The sequence below is a fragment of the Paroedura picta genome, chromosome 2, assembly GCF_049243985.1.
Source record: "Paroedura picta isolate Pp20150507F chromosome 2, Ppicta_v3.0, whole genome shotgun sequence".
In the NCBI taxonomy this organism is placed as follows: Eukaryota; Metazoa; Chordata; class Lepidosauria; order Squamata; family Gekkonidae; genus Paroedura; species Paroedura picta.
This window is the reverse complement of record NC_135370.1, coordinates 20,091,224-20,116,754: the sequence shown is the minus strand read 5'-3', so window position 1 is coordinate 20,116,754 and position 25,531 is coordinate 20,091,224. Positions and strand designations below refer to the sequence as shown.

The 25,531-nt window shown below is 52.8% G+C and overlaps 1 protein-coding gene and 1 long non-coding RNA gene across 2 annotated transcripts; both read left to right on the top strand.

Moving 5' to 3' along the window:
- Positions 1-693: 693 nt before the first annotated feature.
- LOC143828612 (uncharacterized) lies at positions 694-3,364 on the top strand. Its single transcript, XR_013227764.1, has 2 exons — positions 694-798; positions 3,125-3,364. It is a non-coding gene; the product is annotated as an uncharacterized LOC143828612 (long non-coding RNA).
- A 13,021-nt stretch (positions 3,365-16,385) lies between these two features.
- Positions 16,386-24,129, top strand: LOC143830978 (uncharacterized). Its single transcript, XM_077324196.1, has 5 exons — positions 16,386-16,791; positions 17,022-17,113; positions 22,164-22,313; positions 23,838-23,951; positions 24,118-24,129. Exons 1-5 carry the CDS (start codon positions 16,386-16,388, stop codon positions 24,127-24,129), a joined length of 774 nt encoding a protein of 257 aa, XP_077180311.1.
- Positions 24,130-25,531: the final 1,402 nt, after the last annotated feature.

Here is a 25,531-nt window from a genome sequence, read left to right as displayed (position 1 = left end):
CCCGACCCGCCGAGGAGCCGCCGCCGCACACAACCCCAAGCCGCCTGGGAGCCGCCGCCCGACCCGCCGAGGAGCCGCCGCCGCCGCACACAACACCAAGCCGCCTGGGAGCTGCCGCCCGACCTGCCGAGGAGCTGCCGCCGCCGCCGCCGCACACAACCCCAAGCCGCCTGGGAGCCGCCGCCGCACACAACACCAAGCCGCCTGGGAGCCGCCGCCCGACCCGCCGAGGAGCCGCCACCGCCACACACACCCCCAAGCCGCCTGGGAGCCGCCGCACGACCCGCCGAGGAGCCGCCGCCGCCGCTGCACACACCACCAAGCCGCCTGGGAGCTGCCGCCCCAAGCCGCAGCTTCCCTTCTCCATTCCTTTCTTTCCCCGCCGCGAAAACATGCACGCCCCGCCGCCACAGTCCGCCACTCTCAACCATGCTGGCTCTCTCAGTGAGCAAAGTCAACAAATGCATACCAATAAATAGGAAGATAAATGTCCTTGAAGGTGTCTCTAGGTTTTTGCGGGTTCCAGACGGTCTCTCTGACCCCAAGCAATGGATCTTCCGACTATAACTAAAACCTGGCTGGTGGGAATGCAGGGGTGAGAGGGCAGGCAGGTTTCCTTCATGCTCCCTTTTCCATCCTGCAGCTGCTCTTGACTGTCCAGGAGATTTACAGCCGCCTCCCCATCATCCGGGATGCCTTCGCCAAGCAGGAGGCCAAGACGGCCATCTGCTCCCTGGCGTGCAGGCGTGTTGGCGGAGTGGTGGACTGCCTTCTGGAAGTCTCCGTGGGCTGTGACGTGTAGGTGGGGCAGCTGTTTAGTGTGGGTTGTGGGATCGGGAGATTCCGGTAGGTTTGGGTGATGTTTGGGGAGAAACACAGGCAGGACACTCTCCCCCCAGCAGCATCCCCCAGCCTCTGCCCCCCCCCCGGTCTCCAGGGATCTCTGGGCAATCCTCCCGACAACCCTGACCCTCCCCTCCGCCAGGAAGGGAGCTCCAGCAAGCCCGATCCCATCAGATCTCCGGAGACAAGCCAATGCCCTGGCCAGTCTCTGGAGGGGAGGCCTCCAAGCCGTTGGGGGGCAGTTCCTCCCAGGAACACGAGGGGTCAGGATGCAGAGCCAGGAAAGGGCCAACCACCTGTCAACACCCGTGGCCTGGTTGCGAGACAGCCCCCAGGTCTGCTGGCTACGCTACACACCCCGGATGAGAAACAGCAAGAGAGCCAGGAATGGAACAGAGTCTTGGTGCCCCCAGGGAGATCTCCTTGTGGTCCTGCCTGGCTGGGAACGGGTTCAAGGATATCAAGAGTCCAGTAGGCCACGATCCACGGATTGACCCAGCACAAGTTTCTGCATGTGTCCCGGTCATCCAAGGCTCACCTCGGTGAAAAAAGCCATTCCAACTGTCCTCTCCTCCAGTTCGTGATGGTGCAAATACGCGTTGGCCAGTTTGAATGTCATTACCATGTGCACTTTGTTGAATTTGAACAGCACCCTGTGTGAGGAAAACACGAAATCCCCAAAGGGTCAGCGACTCCGAAGGTTCAAAGTCAGGAACGACTGGGCCCTGCTACCCCTGTGGCGGCTGCAGCGCATGCGGCCCGGTCATTCCGGCCACAGCAGCTGCATGTAAACGCACACGCGCAGTTGCCGCTCATGTGTGTTTTCTCCACTAGGTGGCGCTAACGCGCATGCGCAGAACAGCTGCACGTGTGCGTTTTATCCAGCAGGTGGCGCAAACACGCACCCGCGGCGCAAACACGGCCGCGCCTGCCTCTTCCCCCCCTCTCGCTGCGGGGGGAGGGGAAGGCAGGTGCGGCCGCTCGCGGCCCGGTACCATGGCCTTAACGGCCCAGTACCGGACTGCAGACCGGGGGTTGGTGACCTCTGCCGTAAATATCATGAGTTCTTGTGACACAGTTGTGGCTTCCCAAAAGAAGCAGCTTAGGGTTTTTTTTACCCCAATTTCTCTACTCTAAGTAGTCTGAAAGTTGCTGACAACTGCTTTCCCTTCCTCTCCCGACAACCAGCAACTCAGGAAGCAGGTGGGGCTGGGAGAGCTCTGGCAGAACTGTACCTGGCCCAAGGTCTCCCAGCTGGCTGTATGTGGAGAAGGAGTGGGGAATCAAAGTGGGAGAATTCACCATTCTCAACCACCCCACCACACTAGCTCTCCTTGTGAGGTCAGTGGGGCTGGGAGAGTTCCAGGAGTCACCCAACAGGCTGCATCTGGAGGAGCGGGGAATCAAACTCAGCTCTCCAAATCAGAGGCCTCCATACGTAACCACTACAAACACCCTGGCTCTCCAAGGTTTGGCCCCTGTTTCTTTTGGGTTTCACTTGGGCCCATTATGCACGGCCGCCGAAACGGCGAGTTCGGGTCACATGGTAAACGCGGAGGGGGAAGACACGAAGCAAACCGGTTATGCACGGGACGGGGCGCGGCGGTGGCAAAACCCGGAGCGGCGGGTGTCAAGGCGTCGATGCGGAGCCAAGGGGAAGCGAGGAATCCGGGGGCTGCTGGCTTCTCTGGGGACGTGCGGGGCGGTCCTGGTGCCCCTCGCGAGAGTCTGGCCCGGACGCCACGGGGCGTGGTAGGAAGGGGCGGTAACAGGGCTGGTCACTTGTGACCATGCTGCGCACCTGGCGAGAGCGGCGTGACGGGGCTCGCTGGCAGTGTCGGGCAGGGGAGCTATTTCTGCTCCACTGCCTCTCCATGGGCCACGCACGCCGCTTGATGACCAGCCAGTTGGTCAATTGCTTTGACGTCTTCCGGGGGGCGTCAGAGTCTCTCGAAGTGGCCGGGTACTCCCGGACGCCCTGGTAATGCCGGGAAAAGTTTGCCCGGCTCCGGGAGACTTTTTTCGCTGCCCTCCGTGCCATCCAGGCGGACACCCCGGGGCCGCCTCCACCGCACGAGGATCTCCTGGATCTAATGTGGGCGGAGGCAGGCGCGCCCACAGGGATGCTGCATCGGCAGGAGGGTGTGTGTGGCGGCATACAGCAGCTGCGCGATCCCGAGCCACTGGCCTGGGCGTGCGGCGGTGCCTTGCCGTCATGGCCCTCGAGGGAACCCAGCTCCAGCCATCGCTCTCACAGACATCCTGTCTTCCCCCCTTGCAGGGGATGCCTCGACGCACAGCGCGGATGCCGGGCCGTCGTCTTCAGCGCCCACGTGAGCTGCCGCCGCAGATGCTGCCTCCGCAAGGCTGGACTTTGGGGGGGATTTGTTTGGCCCATGTTTCCCCTTCCCCTTCGTTTACTCCCCGTTCGCCTCTCCCCTTCTTTCCTGGCCCGGTTCCTCTGCCCCATAGGTTTCCCCTTTCTATTGACTTTGTTATAAAGTTTTTGCATTTCCTTAGAGACCTCGCCTCCGTTCTCGTTTGTGGTTGGGGGGGGTGTTTGGGAATGGGTGGGAGGTGGGTGGCCGGCCTCTCTGCCATCCTTAGCCGCGGTGATCCCCTCGCCCCCCTCCACTGTGAGCTCTCCGGCCGCCTTTCCATCCTTGTTCCCTTGGGTTCCCCCCCCCCCCCGGGCTGCGCCGCTGTTGGTTCCAGTGGCCGCTTGAGCGATCGCTCCACCTCCGACCCACTGGCCTCCCCGATTATGCACGCGGTCCACTCGGCGCCGCCTCTGGTTGCGCCCTGGTCGCCCGGGAAGCTGTGCTTTCTTCCGCATTCTGCTAACGCGGCTTTTTCAGCGGCGTGCACCGAATCTGCAGCTGGTTGCAGCTGACTCTGTGCGTTATCGGTGATTTTAGTCGCCGCAATTCCACCCCGAATGTGCGCTAAAACCCCCGTGCATAATGGGACATACAGAGCCCCCACCATAGGCTGGTCTAGAGCTGCAAATGCCAGACTCTCACGTACACACAGGTGGAAGGTCTGTGGTCCTTCCGTAGCGCCTCTTCCGCCTCCCAGGTTGAAACACGCCTGAAAGAAAGAGGCATCCACAGATACGGGGTGAGGGTGGCTTCTGCCCAAGGGAACAAGGGAGCTCCTTCACCTTCCTGTCGTCCTGTTGGCTCTTTCAGCTATGGAAAAACAAGAACAAGACACCGGAAATCCTTGCACAGACTGTCCAGTGTTTAAGGAGCAAACTCGCTCTGCAGCGAGAGGCGGCTGCAAAATTCATAGGTCATCAGGGGCCAGAACCTGGGCTCTGGGTTGTGCGCTTGTCCTGGGTCCCGAAGTGAAAAGCCAGAGAAAATGAGACGAGGATTTGAACCTGGGTCACGCTGGAGTCAGGCTCAAGAAGAAAAAGCAACTGAACTGGCAAGGGGGTGGGGAGACTGAAGGTCAATAACTGAGCGGAGGGTCCGAGGTCCGATCCCTGGCATCTCCAGGGGTTGGTTTTCTGAAGGACCAGGCGGTGGGTGATGTGGAAGACCTTGCAGGAGAGCTGCTGTCAGTCACAGGTGACTGGTTTGATGGGTGACTCGGTGTAAGGGAGGGTCACCAACCTCTTTGAGCCTGCAGGCAGCTTTAGAATTCTGGGGCAGGAAGTAAATTAATTAATTAATATTTATATCTATAGCCCTGCCCTTCCTGGAAGTTCAGGGTGGATGGCAATAAGCAAGCAGAATATAAAATCACAGAATAAATATAACCAGTAAAACATTTTATTCCTGTAACCCCCTGCAAGTTTAGGCGGGGGGAGGGTCAAATCTGTAGAGGGCAGATCTGTCTTCTGCTTCAGCCGCAGGAGGAACAGTTAACTGCCAAACGGCAAATGCCAGCGCATCAGGTGGCACATTATTTACTTATCTATTTTTTTATTTATATTCCGCTCCTCTCCGTTGCCCGTCTCGTGGTGGTTTTCAAAGAAAGGGAGGGACAGAGGGGGTGGCCATCGCCTGCCTCGGACTTCCTCCGGGGTGGACTTCCATCCAGGACCGGCCTTGCTTCGGCTTCAGTCCCTGAGGGGCAGGGGCCGGCCTGAGCCCTCTCAGTCTGGGCCTCTGGCTTTGAGACATGGGTCCTTGTGTCCAGTCTCATGACCCTCCTTCCTGTCTCCCTAGGGATCTATGCGCCGCTCTTGACCGCGGATACAGTCAGTGTAAAATGCATTGAGGAGGCCTATTTGGGTGAGTCCAGAATATCTCCTGCCCAGCTCTGGTTCCTTTTCTCAGCAGCCGTCCCAAAGCAAACCATTCCTCGGCACTAATCTTTCCCCTCCCGTTATTTTTATTTTATTTATTCAATTTATATCCCGCCACTCCCTGGAGGCTCGTGGTGGTCACAATATAATATAATATACAGTACATACATAGGTAAAGGTATCCCCTGTGCAAGCACCGGGTCATGTCTGACCCTTGGGGTGACGCCCTCTAGCGTTTTCATGGCAGACTCAATACAGGGTGGTTTGCCAGTGCCTCCCCCAGTCATTACCGTTTACCCCCCCCCCAGCAAAAGCAAGCTGGGTACTCATTTTACTGACTTCGGAAGGATGGAAGGCTGAGTCAACCTTGAGCCGGTTGCTGGGATTGAACTCCCAGCCCCATTGGCAGAGCTTTCAGACTGCATGTCTGCTGCCTTAGCACTCTGTGCCACAAGAGGCTGTTCAATTTATCATGTTATCTGTACTGTTTTTATTCCAGTTCCATGTCAACCGCCCTGAGCCTCAGGGGAGGGCGGTATCTGTAAACCGCTCCGCGGGAGGGGTAAGAATAAAGCCCTAAGGGCTTAGTGGGCGGAGAATGGGCGGGGCGAGTCCGTGATAAAAACTCTACAGTGGCCAATTGGGAGCCGCGAAGTGGCTCCCCATTGGCCCCTCCAACTGTCAGTCCAGCCCGTGTGCCCAGAGATTGCATTTTGCTACTTGCTGCTTGCTATCAGGAGGCGCTTCGTGCCTCCCAACCCTTCCACCCCCCCTCGCCTCCGCCGCATGTCTGCTGCAAACCTGCCCACCATTACCACCAACAAATGCCCCACCGCCAACGGGCCGCCATTGAAACCCCCGGGCCGACTTCCTACTCGCCCGTGAGCCCTACAGACACAAGTCTGACGCTTCCCCCCTTCTCTCTCCCTCGCCCCAATGCAGCTCCCCGAATGCTCGCCTCGACTTGCTGGCCACATCAAACGCTGCGTGCTCCATTCTGCACCCTTTCTCCCCTTGCCATCCCCAGAGACATGGAGGAGGGGGAAGACAGATTGCGGCTGAGAGACGCTGCAACACACGAATGGCCAGATAACATGGGGAACACAGGAGGGAAGGAGAAAACTTCGGGAGAAGGGGGAGTGGGGCCGATAAAGATGCAGACCCTCACAGCCAGCCAGAGCAGAGAACACAGGAGGGAAGCAGAGAACTTCGGGAGAAGGGGGAGTGGGGCCGATAAAGACGCAGACACTCACAGCCAGCCAGAGCAGAGAACACAGGAGGGAAGCAGAGAACTTCGGGAGAAGGGGGAGTGGGGCCGATAAAGACGCAGACACTCACAGCCAGCCAGAGCAGAGAACACAGGAGGGAAGCAGAGAACTTCGGGAGAAGGGGGAGTGGGGCCGATAAAGACGCAGACACTCACAGCCACCCAGAGCAGGGAACACAGGAGGGAAGCAGAGATCTTCGGGAGAAGGGGGAGTGGCGCCGATAAACACACAGACATTCACAGCCAGCCAGAGCAGAGAACACAGGAGGGAAGGAGAGAACTTCGGCAGAAGGAGGGGGGGCAGACAGACGCAGACCCTCACAGCCAGCCAGAGCAGGGAACACAGGAGGGAAGCAGAGAACTTCGGGAGAAGGGGGAGTGGCGCCGATAAAGACACAGACACTCACAGCCAGCCGCAGCAGGGAACACAGGAGGGAAGGAGAGAACTTCGGCAGAAGGAGCTCTTCTCCCCCCTCTGCTTTTTTGCAGAAGGACGGCTGCCTGCTGCCGGAGGATCTGACAGGTGGATGGCTTCCACATGACTGTCTTGGAGTGTCAGGATGGACGGGCCAGCTTGCCCCCACCCCTACCCCCCAACCTTCACACTCTGTGCTTTTTTGCATTCCCTCCCTGTTAAAGTAGACCTTTCATTGGTGGTTGTTTCCTCCTGTGATTGTGAAACTTATCCTAGAGGTTTTCAATATTTCAACTGACTCCAAGTTGTAATCGAAATTCTATGCACATAATACCGGCCTTTAGGTCGCAGGGATGATGGGAGAGCTTTGCCCAGATCCCACTTCAGTAACCTCGGGGCCCTCTCAGCCTCACCCACCTCACAGGCTGCCTTTTGGGGGACCTCCATGCCCCCTCTTGACACTGCCCCTAAGAACAGAAGAGGAGCCGCTCCTCCTGGAAACAACAGGATCTGTACATAGACAAACAGTTGTTCTAATGTCTAAATGAAATTATGTATATTCAATTATTATTAAGCTGTATTCCCAACCGGCCCTCTTAACCACAAAGAGGGAGCCCGATTTTTCTGATGTTTTTGTAGCTGGTGGAGACCGGGGTTTTTCAGTGATCCTTTCCTGGCCTCCGCCATAGGCTCTGCAGAACTGTTTAAGGGTCCTGATCTCATCTGGGAGAGCGACCACCATGTTGGAGCCAGCACCGAGAAGGCCCTAGCCTTAGTCAAGGCAGTTCTTCTTCTTTGGGGCCGGGGATTCCCGGGCCCCACCTGGGGACTGGCATCCCTAAAGTTGTCATCCAGACCTCATCTGACTGGCATCCAGACCTGCCAATGAAAAACAAGATGCCATTTCTGAGTTTGGCACCAACTGCAGCTAGGATTTCTAGTGCCGTCCCTTTGAAGAGGTCTCTTGCCAGATTAAGATGGAGACAGGGCTGTTTTTAAAAAGGGGCCCGTTAGATGTTATTGGATCACTGGCCCCAACCAAACGCTTAGAGGAGAACTCCATTTTGCAAGCCCTGCAGAACTGACTCCCGGAGGCTCATCCCCTGAAAAATTCGTTCTTGGCAGAGTTTAAATATGAAGAATTGGTTATTCTCCCCCCTTTTCACTGCCTGAAGGAGTCTCAAAGAATCTTACATTCACCTTCCATTCCTCTCCCCACAACAGACACACTGGGAGGAAGGTGAGTCTGAGAGTGCTCTGACAGGACTGCTTGGTGAAAACAGCACTATCAGAGCTGTGACTAGCCCAAGGTTACAAAGTTGGCTACATGTGGTGGAGTGGGGAACTGAATCAGATCAGAAGCTGTTGGTCTTAACCATTGCACCAAGCTGCAAAGGAGGATTGGAGCAACAGTTGCTCAAACCATAAAATAGTTTCATTGAGAAGAGAAACAACTATGTGAATACGAGGGGAGTGAGATAGTCCTAACAGTTTAACTGACCAACTGTTTGTGAGGGAAGCAGGGAGGAAGTGTACTCAAAGGAGCAGGAAGTCTCCGGCTGAGCCAATCAGGACCCAGGAGGATTTGAAAATATCTGGACATCGAATCTAACCGTGCTACTTGCACATCTCCTCTGATGCTCCCTGTTGGATATTCTGCTTGTTATTTTGAATCATGCACTCTACAGCAGATCCATGAATCAAGGCAAGCTGGACGTGGTTAAACAAGAAATGAGAAGACTGAACATCGACATTTTAGGAATCAGTGAACTAAAATGGACAGGAATGGGTGAATTTAATTCAGATGACCATCAGGTATACTACTGTGGACAAGAATCTCGCAGAAGAAATGGAGTAGCCTTCATAATCAATAAGAGAGTAGGAAAAGCAGTCTTGGGATACAATCCCCAAAATGACAGAATGATCTCAGTTCGAATCCAAGGCAAACCATTCAACATCACAGTGATCCAGGTCTACGCCCCAACCACTGCTGCTGAAGAGGATGAAGTTGATCAGTTCTATGAAGCCCTACAACACCTTCTAGAAGCAACGCCCAAAAATGATGTGCTTATCATAATGGGGGATTGGAATGCTAAAGTAGGAAGCCAAAAGATAACCGGGATAACAGGCAAGTTTGGCCTTGGAGTACAAAATGAAGCAGGGCACAGGCTGGTAGAATTTTGTCAAGAGAATACAATGGTCATAGCAAACACTCTTTTCCAGCAACCCAAGAGACGACTCTACACATGGACATCACCAGACGGTCAACACAGAAATCAGATTGACTATGTGCTCTGCAGCCAAAGATGGAAAAGTTCTATCCAGTCAATAAAAACAAGACCAGGAGCTGATTGTGGTTCAGATCATGAGCTTCTTGTTGCAAAATTTAGGCTTAAATTGAAGAAAGTAGGGAAAAGCACTAGGCCACTCAGGTATGAACTAAATCATATCCCTGACGAATACACAGTGGAGGTGACAAATAGATTTAAGGAATTAGATCTGATAGACAGAGTGCCTGAAGAACTATGGACGGAGGTTCGCAACATTGTACAAGAGGTAGCAACTAAAACCATCCCAAAGAAAAAGAAATGCAAGAAATCAAAATGGCTGTCTGAGGAAGCTTTACAAATAGCTAAGGAGAGAAGGGAAGTGAAAGGCAAGGGAGAAAGAGAAAGATACACCCAATTGAATGCAGAATTCCAGAGAAAAGCTAGAAGAGATAAGAATGCCTTCTTAAATGAACAGTGCAAACAAATAGAAGAAAACAATAGAATGGGGAGGACCAGAGATCTTTTCAAGAAAATTGGAGATATGAAGAGAACGTTTCATGCAAAGATGGGTATGATAAGGGACCAAAATGGTAGGGACCTCACAGAAGCAGAAGAGATCAAACAAAGGTGGCAAAATTATACAGAAGAACTATACAAGAGCGAGCTTAACATCCCTGATGACCACAATGGGGTAGTTACTGACCTGGAGCCAGACATCCTGGAATGTGAAGTCAAATGGGCCTTAGGAAGTCTGAGCAACAATAAAGCTAGTGGTAGTGACAGCATTCCAGTTGAACTATTCAAAATCTTAAAGGACGATGCAGTAAAAGTGCTACACTCAATATGCCAGCAAATTTGGAAAACTCAACAATGGCCACAGGATTGGAAAAGGTCAGTTTACATTCCAATCCCAAAGAAGGGCAATGCCAAAGAATGTTCAAACTACCGCACCATCGCACTAATTTCTCATGCTAGCAAAGTTATGCTCAAAATCCTACAAGCTAGGCTCCAGCAATATGTGGACCGAGAACTTCCAGAAGTACAGGCAGGATTTCGAAGAGGCAGAGGAACTAGAGATCAAATTGCCAACATACGCTGGATCATGGAGAAAGCTAGGGAGTACCAGAAGAACGTCTACTTCTGCTTCATTGACTATGCTAAAGCCTTTGATTGTGTGGAGCACAACAAATTGTGGCAAGTTCTTAAAGAGATGGGAATACCAGAGCATCTTATTTGTCTCTTGAGAAATTTATATGCAGGTCAAGAAGCAACAGTGAGAACTGAACATGGAATCACTGACTGGTTCAAAATTGAGAAAGGAGTTCGGCAAGGCTGTATACTGTCGCCTTGCCTATTTAACTTGTATGCAGAGCACATCATGAGAAATGCGGGATTAGAGGAGTCACAAATTGGGATCAAGATTGCAGGGAGAAATATCAACAACCTCAGATATGCAGATGATACCACTCTAATGGCAGAAAGTGAAGAGGAACTAAAGAGCCTGTTGATGCGGGTGAAGGAGGAGAGTGCCAAAGTTGGCTTGAAACTCAACATCAAGAAAACAAAGATCATGGCATCCGGCCCTCTCAATTCCTGGCAAATAGAAGGGGAAGAAATGGAGATAGTGACAGATTTTATTTTCCTGGGCTCCAAGATCACTGCAGATGGGGACTGCAACAAAGAAATTAAAAGACGCTTGCTCCTGGGGAGGAAAGCTATGGCAAATCTAGACAGCATCCTAAAAAGCAGAGACATCACCCTGCCAACAAAAGTGCGTTTAGTCAAGGCTATGGTCTTCCCAGTTGCAATGTATGGCTGCGAAAGTTGGACCATAAGGAAGGCCGAGCGTCAAAGAATTGAGGCTTTTGAACTCTGGTGCTGGAGAAGACTCTTGCGAGTCCCTTGGACTGCAAGGCGAACAAACCAGTCAGTCCTAGAGGAGATCAGCCCTGACTGCTCTTTAGAAGGCCAGATCCTGAAGATGAAACTCAAATATTTTGGCCACCTCATGAGAAGGAAGGACTCCCTGGAGAAGAGCCTAATGCTGGGAGAGATCGAGGGCAAAAGAAGAAGGGGACGACAGAGAATGAGGTGGATGGATGGAGTCACTGAAGCAGTAGGTGCAAACTTAAATGGACTCCGGGGAATGGTAGAGGACAGGAAGGCCTGGAGGATCATTGTCCATGGGGTCGCGATGGGTCGGACACGACTTCGCACATAACAACAACAACAACAGCAGTGGTCCCCAACCTGTGGGCCGCGGCCAAGTGCCGGGCCGCGAAGGCCATGGCGCCGGGCCGCAGCTCCCTCTCCCCGCCCCCCCCGCCGCAGTAAAAAACTTCCCAGGCCGCAAGCTTGCGGCCTGGGAAGCTTGTTACTGCGGGAGGGCGGGGAGAGGGAATCAGGGCCGGGCCGCGCATCGCGCTGTCGCGGCCCGTGCGGTGGCGGCCCGTGCGGTCACGGCCCGCGGGCGCAGCCCGATGCGCGGGCATGGCCTGTGAGTGTGGCCCGATGCGCGGGCGCGGCCCGATGCCCTGCCGGTCTCCAGCCTCAGAAAGGTTGGGGACCACTGCTCTACAGGTCTTGCATATTCTGACCGTTGGCCTCGAACCAAGCTCTTCTGCTGCAGAATGGGCTGAGACCTTGGAAAGCCTTGGACAGTCAGAGTTGACCCTTCCGGGCTGGGGTGAGCGGCTAGGAGACAACCGCTGGTTCCTGGTAACTCAGAGTAGACCAAAAAAGCTTTTCGCAGACCCTCCTTGCTGGATTGCAACAGCCCGGCCAAGGGCTCTGATTGGGCCAAAGTCCTGAGTGGCGTGACCTGTCAGAGGCAGGGCCCAATCGCTAAGCACATCCTCATTGGGCAGTGCCTCACACAAAGAGAGAAAAAAACCCATCCGAAGGCTACTGACAACATTAACAGAACTGATACAGGATAAAGAAAAGTTTAAAAGTCTCTTTTTATTATGTAGGTTTATTGTAGCATCCAATCAGAACGGGTTTCAGATATCTCCCGTTTTCAAAGGGGATTTTCCTCAGTGGTTGTTCTTTGACATAAATGTTCAAAATGAGTACCTTTTAATATTGAAAGAAATTATACATAAATCAATAAAGCTATACTCTGCTTCAATACCTGAAAAGGATATAATCCTGAAATCATTAAGTGTTCTATTCTATAATAAAATACTCCTAAATCGTGTATATTTGTTGTTGGGAAGTCGTGCTCGACCCATCGCGACCCCATGGACAATGATCCTCCAGGCCTTCCTGTCCACTTGCACAGTTTGCTGTGCTCCACACAATCAAAGGCTTTAGCATAGTCAATGAAGCAGAAGTAGATGCTCTTCTGGAACTCCCTAGCTTTCTCCATGACCCAGCGTATGTTGGCAATTTGATCTCTAGTTCCTCTGCCTCTTCGAAATCCTGCCTGTACTTCTGGAACTTCTCAGTCCACATATTGCTGAAGCCTAGCTTGTAGGACTTAAAATATTTTTTAAAAAATTAATTAGGGGCACTCAAACAAAACCCAAAACGCTAACTCTGTCCTTTGCATATGCACGGGCGTCCTGGGGGAAGGAAAGTCTGGGTGACCTTTAGGGTGGCCAGTCTAGAGGGATCCCACAATGGCAGCCAACATCAACTAGTGGCAAGCACTGCAGGGGGTGAGTTGGGCTCCAGACCACAGGGACCAGTTCCCTTGCAGGAAACGGCTGTGTTGGTGTTGGCAGAGTCTAAATATGCAAAGAGAGGTGAGCTGCCATGGGGATTGAAAGAATAAAACCCTTTTATTGAGAAGAGAAAAACCTGGTGTGGAAAGGGAGAGACAGAGAGAGTCCTAACGCTCTAACTGTTCCGTCCAGTGTTCATTCAGTTTATTCAGGAGGCAAGCAGGGAGGACATACGCCCAAAGGAGCAGGAAGTCTCCAAAGAGCCAATCAGGACAGGAGGAGATTATATGGAAAATATTAAGAAGGTTCTTAATCTACCTATGCTGACTACCCATCTCCTCCGATGCCCCTGGAAGATACCTCTGCATCATGCACACTACACATTTGGATTTCCTGGAAGGTCGACTCTAGGGCACCATATCCCTCCCCCACACCCTGTCCTTCCCATGCTCCGCCCCCAAATCTCCAGGAGTCTCGAAAGCTGGAGTTGGGAACCCTAGACTTTGAGAGAGATCCCTTAAGGGAGTGAGTGAACCAAGCCAGCAGGTGGGGAGGGAAACAAGGAAGCCGGGGAGGGGGGGGAGAGTAATCAGCCTGGGGGAAGGAAGGCATGCTGAGTGGGGGAGGGAGGAACTAGGGATGCCAACCTCCGGGTGGGGCCTGCGGATCCCCCAGGATTCCAGCTCGTCTACAGACAATAGGGACCAGTCCTCCAGGAGAAAACAGGCACCTGGAAGGGGGACTGTGTGGCCTTGGAAGCCCAGTGAAGTCCCTCCCCTCCCAAATCCTGCCCCCAGAGCTGATAACCCTGGGGGGGAACAAGAAGGAGGTTGGGAATGCTGGAAAGGAGAGGGCAGGAGGAGAGGGAATGGGTGGGTGGGAACAGCAGGGGAGGAGACGAGATTTCCCCTTCCTTGTGGGTCCCTCTCTTGCCTGGACATGAACACTTACTGTCAAAACCGCCATAGAAAAGAGTTGTTTTTTCTACACCCCGTTTTTCACTGTCTGAAGGAGTCTCAAAGCGGCTTACAAACACCCTTCCCTTCCTCTCCCCTCAGCACAAACCCTGTGCATTGAAAGGGGCGGAGAGATCTCAGAGAGAACCACTCTGGGTGAACAGCTCAGAGGGAACTGTGACCAGCTGCATGTGGAAGAGAGGGGAATGAAACCCAGTTCTCCAGATTAGAGGTTGCCGCTCTTTGACTGCCACACCGTGATGCTTCTCTTTACTTTGCCCGCTCTGAGTGTATGAATCTGCTGGTGGTCCCAGGGACATTCACCGGGGACATGAACCTGGCCTCAACCAGGGCCAGGGCTTTTTCGGCCCCGGCCCCGGCCTGGTGGAACGAGTTCCCGGAAGAGCTAAGGGCCCTGCCGCAGTGATCAGCCTTCCGCAGGGCCTGCAAGACGGAGCTCTTCCTCCAGGCAGATGGTTGAGGCCGGGTTGAGGTCCCGGAATGATCATCAGGGGCTCCCCTAGAGCCGGCGAGATCAGGACCCTCGCTCCTAAGGAAAGGGCTCCGGAATGCTAGCTGAACGGGGGGGGGGGAGGAGACGGGAGCCGTCTTTTAGAATCATAGAATCCTAGAGTGGGAGGGGGCCATGGAGGCCATCTAGTCCAACCCCCTGCTCAGCGCGGGATCAGCCCAAAGCATCCTACAGCATAATGAATTGGGGATTTTAAAAGTAGTGTGGCTTTACTGTTTTATTGTAAACACCCAAAAGCCTATGAGAGCGGTGGTATATAAATCAAAGAATAAATAAATAAACAGCATGTTAGGATATTCCTGGATTTGGGGGCAGAGGAGCGGGAAGGGTGGTATTTTGGGGAGGGGGAGACCGGACGAAGCTGCCTGGGGCCGAGCCAGACCCTCGGCTCTTCCAGGGGGTCTTGTCTCCTCAGACTGGCCGCCGCTCTCTGGGTTCTCAGTCAGGGGTCTTTCCCACCCCCACGGCCAGATCCTGCTCCCTGCCCCTGCTGTGCCCATGCCCCTCACTGGCGGGCAGGAGAGCTGTGGGAGGGATCCTCCCGTTCAGTTTCAGTTCTCTGTAGGATCAGGAGGGGTCCCAATAAAGAGCTGAAGGGAACTCTCAGGGCCTGGTCTTTGAGCCCACAGATTTCACAGCGGGGCTTGCAAGGGGGGAGGGGGAGGTGCCCCTGAGCCACAGCCCCTCCCCTCCCTCCTGACATCACCTCCACCTGATGATGCCACAAATAATGGTGTGATCTCATGAGTTTTCCCACAGCCCGTGGCAAGGGGAGGGCATTAGCTTTCGAGCTGAAATAAAAGGTGAGTGTTTTAACTCAGTAGTCCCCAAACTTTTTATCCTCGGGGACCGGTCAACGCTTGACAATTTTACTGAGGCCCGGGGAGGGGGTAGTCTTTTGCCACTTACAGGAAGGACTGATGAAAACACAACCTGTGCTCCCAGGCCCTTTCCCTTCCCCCCAGATCCACAGAGTCTTTCTTAATAGGTTCCATGCTCTGCTGGGCAGTATTACTTGTTCCTCCATGGATAAGAAGGAAGGGGTAATGATCAGTGCGCTTGAGGAGCCTGTCCAGCCGTTCCGTCCCATCCTTAAAGCTTGCACCAGGGAGGCAGCAGGCCTCTCGAGACAACAAGTCAGGTCTACAGACTTCGGCCTCTACACCTCTTGGCAAGGAATCTTTATTTCCTGTTCTGCAGATTTCTTTCTCCTGTTCCTGGTTGATTGGATCTTACATTCCTTTAGGTCCAGCATAAAAATCTGAAGGGCAATATTCTTCTTCTTGGTGTTCTTGTTAAGAGCCAGCTTGGTGGTGTGGTTCAAAGCCGTGGCTTCTAATCTGGAGAGCCAGGCGTGACTCCCTGCTCCTCTGCATGCAGCTAGCTGGATGACCTTGAGCTAGTCTCAGTCCTGATTGGTCTGTTCTCACAAAGCACTTCTCTCAGAGCTCTCTCAGCATCACCTCCCCCACAGGGGAAGAGAAGGCAACTATAAGCTGCTTTGAGACTCCATTGGGGAGAGAAACGTGGGGAATAAAAAACAACTCTTCTTCTCCTTCTATTATTGTTATTATTATTATTATTTTAAATCCACCGACAACTATTCTCGCCCCTTCTGTAGAATTTCCACATTAAGGACAAGCATCCCTGTCCCCTGTCCCCTGCCCCCTCCCCCCACCCCACCCCCTCTCTTTACCTGCTGACGTGCCGTGTTGGGCTGGCCCCACCCCCGCCAGTCTCCTGAGGCTTCCCCCACTCTCCACAGGGTGGGAGCGGCCTCAGAGGACTGGCAGCGGCAGCCACGACCCCAGAGGAAGGAGTGCACCTCGGTGTTCAGGCGCCACTGCCGCGGTCCTGCCACTGCCGAGGTCCCCGGGGGCAGGACTATGGACGTCATGTCCCTAGACTTCCCTTTCCATTAGATGTTCCACATCGCTCATAATAATCCCTTTTATGTGCTGCCCCTTCCTACAGCTCAGGGGAACTCACAGTATGCCAGGCATAAACTGATGTAAGATTGAATCAGCCTCTAGGGGGAGCAAACATGCCGAACGGAGGCAAAATCCTAAAGCAGCAGGCCAATCAAGAGAGGGAAACGAGGATGGAGTAAACTCCCCTGTCTCCTTGACTGTGTTTGGTTAGTTTGGAAAAAGTCCCTAAATGTCTCCATTGCAGGATGAGTTCCGTGTCTAGAAAGGACAAACTGCTCAAAAGGAGGAGCCTTGAGAACGATGCAAACACCTCGGGTGAGAAAACTGACCATCGGCAAGGCCGAAGCCTCCCTCACCAAGCCCGATCTCAAGAGCCAGCTGGCCGGAGGAATGCCGAGCACCTCCCGCCTCTGACCAAGCCGGCAGCGTCCTCCGAGGACCAGAAGCCGACACCGACGCCTCCTCTCATGCTGCCCCTCCTGCCGCAGCGCCGACTGCCCAAAACCACCGCTGGGACAAGCCAGGCAGATACGACCAAGGAGGCCACCCCATGGCCAAAGCTGCCTGTGACGGCCGTCAGGAACAGCACCACCGCCACCGCAGGGAGCAGGAGAGCCTCGCAAGCTCTGGGAATCTCTGCAGCGCTGCCAGGTACCGGCCGGGCCCAGGAGTCGCCAGCTGGTCTGGGCTTGTCTCAGGGCAGTTGCGTGCTTGGGCAGAGGCTGCCGAGAGCCAGCGTGGTGGTGCGGTCAAGGGCAGCGGCCTGTCATCTGGAGAAGCGGGTTTGATCCCCCGCTCCCCCTCCTCCTCCACATGCAGCCAGCTGGGTGACCTCGGGCTAGTCGCCTCCAAGCGCTCTCTCGGCCTCCCTTCCCTCACAGGCCACCTGAGAGAAATCCTGATGGTGCTCAGAGACGATGGGAATCAGATGCAAGCCAGGAGGTCTCTTACTCTGGAGAAGAAGACATTGGAGGTACAGTTGCAGAACCATTTCTTTCTCCGTTGATTTGTCTCGCTTGCCGGAGCTGACCCCCCACCGCTCGGCCTCCCTAAGTGCTGCCAAGTTCGAGCCTTAGGCATTAAAGCCCCCAAATAGAGAACTGTGACACACGTCCAGCCAGAGCTAAGAGAAACGGGAAAAGGTAAGAGCGGCAAAGAAAAAGGTTCAGCGGGGAAGAGGGATCATGCGGCTGGCTGGAGTGGGGGAGCCAGCTTGGTGGAGCGCGTAAGACCAGCGGCTTCTCATCGGGTGAGCTGGGACTGAGCTGAGTGACCTTGGACTAGTTGCAGCTCTGATAGTGCTGTTCTCACCGATCAGTCTCTCCCAGAGCTCTCTCAGCCCCACCTCCCTCACAGGGTGCCTGTTTTGGGGAGAAGAGGGGAAAGAGATTGGAAGCTGCTCTGACACTCCTTTGCGGAGAGAAAAGCAGCATATAAGAACCAACTCTTCTTCTTCATGGAGGGAAGAGCCCCCAAAAACAAAAGCCTTTCCCCAGCTGAATCTATTCTGAATTCAGCTGGAGCCCCAAAAGAACCCTAGGCTGAAGATATTTCTCAGTGGGCAGCATTGTATCAAAAAATATGGTCCCCGTCTCCTGTTTTTCTACATCTTTAAGCTTAATATGTGGATAAAAGAGTTGGTTCTTCTATGCCGCTTTTCTCTGCCCGAAGGAGTCTCAAAGCAGCTTCCAGTCGCCTTCCCTTTCCACTCCCCACAACAGACACCCTGTGAGGGAGGGGAGGCTGAGAGAGCCCTGAGATTACTTAAGAAGAAGAAGAGTTGGTTCTTCTATGCCGCTTTTCTCTGCCCGAAGGAGTCTCAAAGCGGCTTCCAGTCGCCTTCCCTTTCCTCTCCCCACAACAGACACCCTGTGAGGGAGGTTGGGCTGAGAGAGCCCTGAGATTACTTAAGAAGAAGAAGAGTTGGTTCTTCTATGCCGCTTTTCTCTGCCCGAAGGAGTCTCAAAGCGGCTTCCAGTTGCCTTCCCTTTCCTCTACCCACAAGAGACACCCTGTGAGGGACATGAGGCTAAAAGAGCCCAAAGGAACACGAAGTCCACTGAGCCAATTAGTTGTGTCTCAACAGGGTCACCTGGCTAGGTCCGTCTGCTCAGATCTCAGCAGCTAAGCCGAGCTGGCCTTGGTGAGTCCTTGGGTGGGCGACCTCCACGGACATTCAGGGCCGCTAGACATAGGCCAGCAATGGTCAGCCTGTTGGTATAATGTACCAAGTGACAGCTAACAGCGTGAAGTTGATCAAACTGATCTAACTGACAGGTGCTGATCATGTGAGAAGTGTCAGGTGCACAGGAATGACACAGCACAAATGCTTCTATTGGCTGGATAGAAAGCTGATGCAATACTAGAGAAGGTTGCATGTACATAGGTTGTGTATATAAGGAATGATGGGAAAGCTGTTCTTCTCTCTCTGAAATGCCATTGTGCGCGCAGCACTCTGCTGGATAACATGTAAATATTCTGTACATAAAAGGTTAAGAAACCTACAAACCTGTGTTGCTTGTGTTCATCTGTCACATCGAAGTGACAAACCACTACAACGGCTTCCGCTTCACAGCAACGCCAACAGGGCTATGGGCCCAGAGGTTGCAGTGGTTGCAGTGGTGAGTTTGTGGCAGTGGTGTTATCCTGAGTGCTTGGATGTCTGCTGAGGAGACGCAGTTATCTGCCGGTGCTGAAGGTACGGAGGCAGGCGGGAAGAGAGACGTGTTGATGAGTTCTCCAGCTGCGATGACGAGCACAGCTGCTATCCCCGTGGAGAAGCTCAACTCGGAAAACTACAATGTGTGGGCGCTGCGGATGAAGCATTATCTAACCAGAGAAGGGCTCTGGAGGTATGTGGAGAATCCCCCTCCCAAACCGAGTTCACAGGAAGAGGTGGCTGATAAGAGGGCTCTTGCTACAATTGTGTTAGCTGTGAATGATCAACAATTGCTGCATATCTACAATGCTGACTCTGCGAGCGAGGCATGGACTGCTCTGAGCAATGTTTATCTCCAGGACTCGGCCGGTACGCTGATATCTCTGTCAAGGAGGTTGTATAGAACTCAGATGCTGCCAGGTCAGTCTGTGAGATCACATATTGATGCTCTGGGTGAGTGCTTTCGTAATTTGGAGCTTAGAGGAAAAGATACCTCGAAATTGGATCGCATTTTCATTCTGCTTTCATCTCTGTTACCTGAGTTTGAACCAGTCGTTTCCAGCCTGGAGGGCTATGAAGCACGTGATTTGGAATGGAGCCAAGTCACTGGGCGACTACAAGATTTTGAGTCCAGGCAAGTTGCCAAGGGAGTCTTATCTGTGTCTGGGCATATGGCCAAAGGAAAGTCGACTTCGTCTGTGGAATGTAAAGAGTGTTCCGGCTCCCAGGTGTCTGCTGTCTATGTTAAACCAAGCAACTTCCAAAAGCAGGAGAAGGTGTTTGGGAGAGTGAGAAAGTGCTGGATTTGTCAGTCAACGGGGCACATTGCTCGTTTCTGTTCAAAAGCTAATTCCCAATCGGTGAAGGATGTTACAAATAGTGCCCAAAGGATAATGGGTACTGCTACGATCAAGCTCGTGAACACAGCATTACCCTCAGGAGGGGACTGGGTAATCGACAGCGGAGCTACAGGGATCTTCTGCAATGACCAGAGGCTGCTGACAGACATTCAGACATCCCAGCTAAAGGAAGTGCGGCTGGCTGATGGACAAACAACAGAAGTTGTCTGTATGGGTTCACTATATCTCCCACACCTTAATTGTACTTTTAAGAATGTAATGTGTGTTCCCTCACTTCGTTCCAATCTCCTAAGTGTGTCTGTCTTAACAAGTGAAATGTTTAATGTCATATTCACTAATAAGGGGTGTTCAATTTGGAAAGAAGGAAAGGAGTTGGTGCAGGGGTGTTTGTCTGATGGTGTGTATCTGTTGAAGGAGACTTCAGAAAGTGCACAGGTTGTTGATAACACTCCCATTCACAATAATTGTATACATTTATTGCACCAAAGGGCTGGGCATATAGGATACTCAGCATTGAAAAAAACCTTAGATATTCTTGGGGTTGGTGACATCTCGGAGTGTACAAATTATTTGGATTGCCAGGTGTGTAAGGAAGTAAAAGCCAAGGCGTATCCAGTGGCTAAAAGAAGCACAAGAGTAACACATAGACCTCTTGAGCTAATACACATGGATCTTATGGGAAAGATGCCATCTAGTGTCTCAGGACGGCAGTACATGCTTTGTATAGTGGACGATTATAGCAGGTTCTGCTGGACACTAACTATGAGGCACAAGTCAGACACATTCAAGCTATTTAAAACCTGGTGTCTTAAAACACAAAAGCAGTTGGGGTGTCAACTGTCCTCCATACAAACAGATTTTGGGGGTGAGTTTATTTCTCATGATTTTGAGCAGTGGCTGGAGAAAAATGGCATCAGCCATAGGATAGCAAATCCTGGGTGTCCCAGTGAAAATGGAGTGGCTGAAAGACATATAGGCAGACTGCAGACAGTCATGTGGTGTATGTTAAAAGACACAAGGTCGTCTACGTGTCTGTGGGCAGAGGCTGTCAGTGCGGCCTGTTATGTATGTAACCGTGTGTGGTCGAGTTCTGTTAATCACATTCCATACTTCCTATTGTATGGAAAACTGCCTAAGTTGAACTACTTGCGAGTGTTTGGGTCTGGGGCTTGGGTGTCCATTCCCAAAGCAAAGAGAACTAAGGCAGGGCCACGTTCAAAGTTTCTGAAATTCATTGGCTATCAGTCTGGAATGAAGGCATATCGTTTTCAAGAGGGACAAACTGGAGTGAGGTTCAGCCGTTCTGCTTCATTCAATGAGCAGAATAACTGGTCTCACATACAGAGTCCTGAAATGGCTATGCTGCCAGTTACTCCAGATGCTGGTGAAACAAATCACAATGACCAGGGAGGTCAAATGCCTGTTCCATCTCAGCAGATGCAGGCAAGCTCAGAGACTAAGCCAAGTGTCAGAGCAACTCTTAGAAAGACTGCAGGGGTTCCACCAAACCGCTTGCAGTATGAGACTCTGGGAACTCCAGTGATAAACTTTGTTGGCACACAGGAGCCAGAGAGTTTCAAGGAAATTCTGAGTTTTGCAGAACCAGAAAGGGGCGCCTGGCTAGGAGCCATGCAGGCGGAATTTGACTCACTGGTAAACAACGAAGTATTCACAGAGGCAGAGTTGCCTGAAGGAAAAAGCCTATATCTTGTAAATGGGTTTATCGTCTGAAGCAAAAGGCAGACGGTTCTTCACAGGAAAAGCTAGGCTTGTGGCGAGAGGTTTTTCACAAAAATTGCAGAACTGATGAGAATGTATCTGATGTATTCACAAAGCCTGTATGTATAAACAAACATGAACTGTTTAGTAACATGTTAGGACTTTACTCTGTTATCTGAGGAGGGGTGTTGGTATAATGTACCAAGTGACAGCTAACAGCGTGAAGTTGATCAAACTGATCTAACTGACAGGTGCTGATCATGTGAGAAGTGTCAGGTGCACAGGAATGACACAGCACAAATGCTTCTATTGGCTGGATAGAAAGCTGATGCAATACTAGAGAAGGTTGCATGTACATAGGTTGTGTATATAAGGAATGATGGGAAAGCTGTTCTTCTCTCTCTGAAATGCCATTGTGCGCGCAGCACTCTGCTGGATAACATGTAAATATTCTGTACATAAAAGGTTAAGAAACCTACAAACCTGTGTTGCTTGTGTTCATCTGTCACATCGAAGTGACAAACCACTACAACGGCTTCCGCTTCACAGCAACGCCAACACAGCCACCTCTCTCCCCCTCTTGCCTTGGCAGACCCTGGCCCTGGGTTGGCTGTGCTTTCCACCAGGCAGAAATCTGGCTCTTTTAAGGCCTTTCCTTGACATTTTCATCTTCTTGCCTTTCTCCTGAACACTCTCAGGAGCTGAGGGTGTCCAGAGGCTGATTCGAACTGTGCTGTGCTCGATATACGGCTGAATGGTTTCCCTTTCTTCCCCTTCACCTCCAGGATCTGCAGGGCCGGGTTCCCATTCAGGATTGCATCGCATGGATCGAGTGCTACGGGCATGCGGCCGCTGGGGCCAATACAGAAGACCTGCTCCTGCTGATCGAGTTCCTCATCTCGGAGCTGCTGAGGCAGTTCCGTGCGGGCTACAAGGTACTGGGAAACATCCGGAGAGCCCAGCTGGATCTGGCCAGGGGTCCTCTAGTCCAGCATCCGGTCATACCCAGAGGGCAGCCGGTTCTTCTGGAGGGCCAACCACAAGGCAGAGAGGCCAAGACCTTCCCCTCTTGTGACCTCCTCACTCTGTGCTCCAGAGATTGACTGCTTCTGACTGTGGAGGTTCCCCCAGTCACCAGGGTTACTGGCCACTGATATACTTCTCCTTCCCGAATCTCTTGAATCCCCTGGAGAAAATGGCTGCTTCAAAAGGCAGATTCAGTGACATTCTGGCCCCTCCCCTGCAACATTCTGGCCCCTCCCCAGACTCCGCCCCCCAAATCTCCAGGAATTTCTCAACCTGGAGCTGGCAACCCTACCTTAACCCTTTCACATCATGCTGCGTTGCTAAGAATTCGGGTGCAAAAATAATGGGCCTTGTGGGTGTATTATTTCCCCAAACACACACGCAAAGGTGGCCCCATAATTGTTTCTGACTCCATGGGAAAAAGAAACTGTGGAATGAGATACCTGGAAGGGGGCCTAAAGACCACCCAGTCCACCCCCCTGCAGTATGCAGGATGACCTACAGGATCCCCGAGCGATAATCCGGTAATCTGCTTCCGTTTCCCTCCCAGGAGGGAGAGCCCACACGTCTGGAGAAGCGAATTCCCCATGAGCAGCCTGCGTTGCTCAGAAGCTCCTCCCAACATCCGGCTGATATTCCCGCCTCCATCCTAGGGAAGCTCCGCCCACATTGCCATGATGTCCCTCCATCCCTTCCGAGGTGACCCGGAAGAGTCCTGCAGCGATGGCAGGGCAACGCTCTGGTCTTTGGGCACAGACTGTGTGGTCCATTTGACTTCTACCCTAAAGCTTTCGTCCGAAAGCCAGAGTGTCACCTCACCACCACTGACCTCATGGCGTCACTTCCGGGTCACACCGGATGTGCCGTCCCCAACGGGATGAGGTCTCTTTGGGTAGTGACATAGATGCACTGCTGCAATATTGACCGGACCCCAGTCTTTTCTGGGTAAGGTCCCCCTCCTAGTCAGATCATTGGTGTTGGCCAGTGGGGCCTGGTGGCGAGGGACCCCCCTTCCACTGGAGGGTCTGGCCATTCTAGCTGAGATTGGTCTCCGTATAAACTCTGGGTCGTTCCCCTGGTGAAGACTTTCCTGGTGGTCCTGGAAGGGTTTCCCAAATTGCTGGGGGTTCATTTTGTATATCTATTTTTTCAGTTGTTAAACTTTTATCAGGTGATACGACCAGAAATGGTCATGCCAACCCCCCCCCCCCACAAAAAAAATAAATAAATTTGGGAGTTTCTTGAAGCCTAAAGAATGTTTCAGGGGTTTCTCAATTGTAAAAAAGAGGGGAACGTCCCAGCCAGCTCCTGGGATTGCCTGCGTGAAGGACGCTGGGATTCCCGTCTCCCTCCAGCTGGGCGCCTCCCCCCAGCACCCACTCCTGGAAGGTGGTCTAACCTCTCTGCACCCTGCTTCTTTCTCCTCCGTCCAGAATCAACCACTTAAAACAGCATTCCTAAAATCTATCAACCTGATCAGCAGAGCCCTCCAGGGGAGCCGGAGGCAAGATTGCCCCCACAAATCTGAATTGCTCCAATGCATAATAGTAAGTCAAAGTGGAGGGGGAAAGCAGGGAGGGGGCTTCTGGGGGAGCGAGTCTCAAGCTTGGGACGTGCTTGGGGTGCGGCCTTGGGGTCCCGAGGCTGCCAGTGGAGGCTCCTGGGACCTCCGTTCCACTGGCCCGGACCCTCACAGACTTCTCTGCATCGTAGCGACTCAAGTGAGTGCCCCTGCGGAAAGGGGCGGCCGTCGTCTGGCCAGGGCTGCCACCTCTGTGTGGAGAAATGGGAATGGGGCCTGCGGAGGGCAGGATCTGGGGAGTGGAGGGACTGGAGCGGAATCCCAGGCTTTGTCTGGCATCCTCTGAGGGAACCTTTCCAGAATTGTAGTCCATGGACATCTGGAGAGCCACAGTTGGGCCACCCCTGCCTAAAAGCATCACTTGGAAGTGACCCTCTGTCTGTGTGTTTTTCCACTGCAGGAAGTGATCGAAGAAGAGCCCCAGGAGTCAGTGTGCTTCCCGATCCTCCACCTTGCTCTGACCACCATTGGCTCCCTTACGTATGTACCCAAGGTTTCCTCCTCCTTAGCTCTCCTGGCCAGGCTCCTGGTGCCTTGCAGCCGGAGAAATGCCAGGCATCCGTTGTGAAGAGAAGGGGGGAGGAACAACCCAAAGGAGACTAAGGAAAGGATGTCGTTTGAGGGCAGAAGAGCTTCAAGCCAGACACTTCCTGTGATGGCAGCCCTTGTCCACCCAAGTGAGAAGTATCAGGTGCCCTCCGAGGCTGGCGGGCAGAAGCAAGACCCAAACCATGACCATTTCTGCATAGAGGGGGACAATTCGTGCCACCTCCTGCTTGTAAAAGTGCGATTGTAAACCGCACACTTGACCGCTTGCTGATGGGAGACCCCTCCCGCATTATTCTGCCATCTCATCATGGCTTTTCCCTTCCCGACAAGGTGGCGGAGAAGCCGGAAGTGTGTCCAACCTGCAGGTTTCTTCCTGCTCCTCAGGTTGTCAATCATTGTAAGCCACCAATCCCCTCTCAGTGGTGGTTTTGGGGATTCAAACATTCCCTTCTTCTTCTTCTTCTTCTTCTTCTTCTTCTTCTTCTTCTTCTTCTTCTTCAGAGTAGTTGCAAACAGTAGTTGCCTCTATGGCTGCCTCACATCAGCAGATCCTTCATGGATGCTCCTTGCTTGCTTCTGCAAAGCACGCTGACCTTCTCTTCCTCAAAAAGGAGGAAGTGGGTGGGGTAGCTCAGATTAAACAGAGCACATGGCTCAGAATTCCCTGCAACCTCACAGTGTTCATTAGCTGTCACTAGTGAGCTGCTTACACTGCTGAACAACATCCCCACAGGGCTGACTTCCCCAAATTACTTGCTGATTGCCATTCCAACACAGTTCTCTTAGGGCTGTTTCCGCAGAGCAGTCCTGTCAGAGGACTCTCAGCCTCACCAACCTCCCAGGGTGTCTGTTGTGGGAGAGGAAGGGAAGGGTCCCACTTCGGGACTCCTTGGGTTCGTGGATATTTAAAATCATCTCTACTTCTTCTTCTTGTCTTTAACTGGGACCCCTCAGACTTGGCATCTGCTCTGCTGTTTGAGAATAAAACATTCAGAG

Coding starts and splice junctions, on each gene's coding strand:
- LOC143830978 (XM_077324196.1), top strand. CDS start 16,386: ATGAGTTCCGTGTCTAGAAAGGACAAACTGCTCAAAAGGAGGAGCCTT. Junction 17,114..22,163: donor TGGAGAAGAAGACATTGGAG/GTACAGTTGCAG, acceptor CTTCACCTCCAG/GATCTGCAGGGCCGGGTTCC. Junction 22,314..23,837: donor AGTTCCGTGCGGGCTACAAG/GTACTGGGAAAC, acceptor TCCTCCGTCCAG/AATCAACCACTTAAAACAGC.